Here is a 3,554-nt window from a genome sequence, read left to right as displayed (position 1 = left end):
GCTTGAAAGCGTAGTAAACGTGCTTAGGGGTAAATAAGTAATTTAGCGATTTGTTTAATTAATTACGGGGTAGGTAACGTTCGAGTATTGTTGATCACGTGTAAGAAACCCACCAACTACTTCTCTATTTCGAAAAGTAAAAATTACCAGTATTTTCGTTCTAGAAGGCGACTGTTAGGAGTGGTTTGGTTTGAATTCAAGTTATGATGATACTAATTATGATGAGATAAGTTATGATAATATTAATTAAGTTTAATTCATTACTAACCTTTTAAAGTTGACATTAATTTTTATTTAGACGCTTCAATTAGGCTTAGTTTATTTTAGACACTTTATGTCATATTTTGGTGTGTCAATTTGACACATTTTTTATAATCAACCAAATATGTAAGCCGTGTGTAATACACTCGTTGATGACAAGTCAAAATGACGAATTAAACAAAGACTTGTGGCATATATATTGAAAATAATTTTTAAATAATGAATTTTGAGTAAAAAAAAAGGCCAATGACTTAATGACACGTGGCAATTTTTATCCAAATAATTTTAAAAAAATTAACCACTTACAATCCCATCCTATGTTGGCTTCCTCACCACCCCACCCCTGATCCTCAAACCCCTCCCCCGCCAGATTGTCTTCTCCACAATCCACTACACCTACCCCCTCCCATACTCAAATCATTTTCTCCGCCACCACCCAGCCCCCAACCTCTCCCCAATTCAGATTGTCTTTCTCCAATATATTTTCATATAATTTAAATATTATAAAAGAATTATTTTATAAAAGCACAATCTCTTTGCAAAAACTAATTCGTCTTACTTATAACTTCAAATAAAACTAAATTCTTTAAATCTAAACAAAGAGTTCCCTATTAAAAGAATTTCCTAGATTTTCTTTTATAAAAATATATTTCAATTTTTTTTCAAAACATTTCAAGGAGGAAGAATGACAACAAAATGAGAAAAGTTATTTAAGCTTGAAATCTCTTGGTGTTATACAAATAGATTTATTTCTCAGTGGAAGGAGTTTAAGTTTTGAAAAATGGTGGCTAAAATGGGGAAGAAGAAGAAAAAATAAAATAAAAATAGGTTAAATATAAGCTCTCCACGAGCTGGTAAGGAGTGTGTCACACTCACTATGTTATGTCAACAAAAAGTGTCAAAATAACACAACGGAACATGACATGAGATGTCTAAAATGAACAAAGTCTAGTTGGAATGTCTAAGTGAAAATTAGTGTCAACTTTAGGGGGCCATCGATATAATAAATTTTAAGAACAATTTACTTTGTTTACAAAAATGTCCTTCATGAATGTAACAAGTAATGTATAAAAAAGGTTTAAAGAGACATTTTTGTCATTTACTTATTTTATTCCGGGATTACTATAACACCCAAGGGGAGAGATAGCTTTCCCGATACTAATTATTAATTTCGGAATAAGTTATCCCGAACGTACCAACCAAACATCAATAAAGTGATACTATAATTTAATCTCAATACTATTTGGTATTATCCTTCACAATTCACACCAAACGACCCCTTAAGTCTTAAGTTATACTCCCTCCTCCCTATGTTTCAAAGACTCTATTATTTAACAAAGATAAAATGGTAAATTCATTATATCAAATATTGCTTTTTTAATAGATGAGACGAGTCAAAATTGACAAGTAAAAAGAGATGGATGGATTACCTTTCAAATGTGGCGGAATAAAAATTTAAAGATTATGAGCTAATTTTTTTTTAAAAAATTAACAAGTTTTGTATTATTTTTTTTTCCTAACTTATTTGATTTGACACAATTTTTATTTTTTTAAAAATTACTTTTAAAAGTTATGGTTTAAATTATATATTAGTGTGACTAATCTAATATGGTTGCATCAATATTTAAGCCGATTTTGTTTTTATTAGGAAAAAAATGCCCTCTGCAAATTGACTCTATTTTATTTAAATTTTATATTTCTTACCTTCTTTTTTTTAAAAGAAGAAAAGTTTTATATATTCAGAAATTTGGTGCAACCATATTCGATCTTCTGCAAATGTAATGAGTAGGGACTTATTCCGATCAAGGGAAATAAGGATGCCACTTGCGGATTTAGTTGATGTTATCAACTGTATAAACCAGGATTTGATTAATTTTCTTGGACTTAGCTTGGTTTATTTGCTGGATTCCAATTGTTTTGCTTACTGATCAGTTAAGTTTCCGAAGACTTGACTACAGAGTCAAAAGTCTACGAAAATGATTTATCAATTGTTAGTATATTATAATGTTTCTGAAGACCAGAAACAGAGCACGAAACTACCACTTGATCAGTTCAGTTGCAACTTTTTTTTGTGTACCCCAATCTTTTGTTGTTTTTTGGCAAGTGCCACCAACCGAATATTCATTAAATAAATTATTTATAGGTAAACCATGTTTTAATATCCCTGTTAATTTGTTGTGTTTCTTCCTTATGATTCAAACAATAGCCTATGCCGTTTGAAGTTTGGGGTCGTGTGCTCTGGTTAGTGATCATAGCTTCTATGTCCAGTGCTTTGTATTTTCCATTTTCTCCACCATGGATATTTCTTAGTATTAATATAATGTTCATGTTTTGCAGCAGTATAATTTTTTTCTTTCAACTTGGGGATTTGATCTTGAAAAATGTCTGCAAATAGATTCATGCTTGAAGGTCCTTCTTACCAGGTTTTATTGTTACTGTATTTGATAACTGCTTCTTAATGTCAATTAATAGGCTAGTAAGAAAATTTTGATTGCAAGTCCATATATACTAGCTTTAATCTTCGTGAGTGTTACATATCTTGCAATTTAAACTGGTAGTCAGGGGAAGATTTAGAGGAATTTTTTTTATGTATATAAATAATTTTTTTATCCCTTGAGTATAGATTAGCTTAAGTTCCAAGTTCAAATCAAATTTTCTTTTGATTCACCAACATGTTAATTATCTGACACAAATAAGCTTAGGGACCATTTATTATTTTTGCCATGTGGTTTTACATCAAGATCTGATTAAAAATCTGTTCTTTAGCCTTTTAAGAAGCAGCTATTCATTCACATGAGTACATGATGAGATCGATTTTCTCATGATTTTCTATATCAAGGGGAAATTTGTCACTTTTTCTTGAGAAGTTGTAAAGAAAACAGAGATTTTAAAATTTTTGCCAATTCATTTCCTCAACACACAATTAATCCATCTGTAGAACTTGAATTCAGGATCAATTCTCAGAAGATGAGGATGAGGACGTGGTTCGTGCTATTGAACTCTCTCTTCAAGAATCAAAGGGAAAAGACATATATATAGGTAGGGGTGTTCACGGGTTGGTTTGGATCGGTTATTGGTCAAAACCAAAACCAAACCAACTTAATCGGTTTTAAAATTATCAAAACCAAACCAAACCAAATATAATATACATTTATCGGTTTGGTGATTATCGGTTTCGGTTTGGTTTGGTTCGGTTATTCGGTTATTAACCATACACAAAAATAAAAGAAACAAATCATTTAAAATGTGAAAAAAGTGACAACAATCCATTCAAAAAAGAAAATAGTTAGAAT

The 3,554-nt window shown here is 30.6% G+C and overlaps 1 protein-coding gene across 4 annotated transcripts in view; it reads left to right on the top strand.

Annotated features, from left to right (window-relative positions):
* Positions 1-1,983: 1,983 nt before the first annotated feature.
* Positions 1,984-3,554, top strand: part of LOC102581435 (protein DA1-like) — a 7,107-nt gene continuing 5,536 nt past the window's right edge. For 2 of the 4 annotated variants that reach the window (XM_006351719.2, XM_006351722.2), the window contains exons 1-3: positions 1,984-2,502; positions 2,599-2,684; positions 3,213-3,300. In XM_006351719.2, coding sequence (XP_006351781.1) covers positions 2,643-2,684; positions 3,213-3,300 — 130 coding nt within the window. In that variant the 5' untranslated portion in view covers positions 1,984-2,502; positions 2,599-2,642. The remainder of the gene's footprint in view (positions 2,503-2,598; positions 2,685-3,212; positions 3,301-3,554) is intronic. The other 2 variants (XM_006351721.2, XM_015310654.1) reach the window with 2 other exon arrangements.

This window comes from Solanum tuberosum, unplaced genomic scaffold, assembly GCF_000226075.1.
Source record: "Solanum tuberosum cultivar DM 1-3 516 R44 unplaced genomic scaffold, SolTub_3.0 scf00136, whole genome shotgun sequence".
Taxonomy (NCBI): Eukaryota; Viridiplantae; Streptophyta; class Magnoliopsida; order Solanales; family Solanaceae; genus Solanum; species Solanum tuberosum.
The sequence above is the reverse complement of the archived record's forward strand: the minus strand, read 5'-3'. Positions and strand labels throughout refer to the sequence as shown.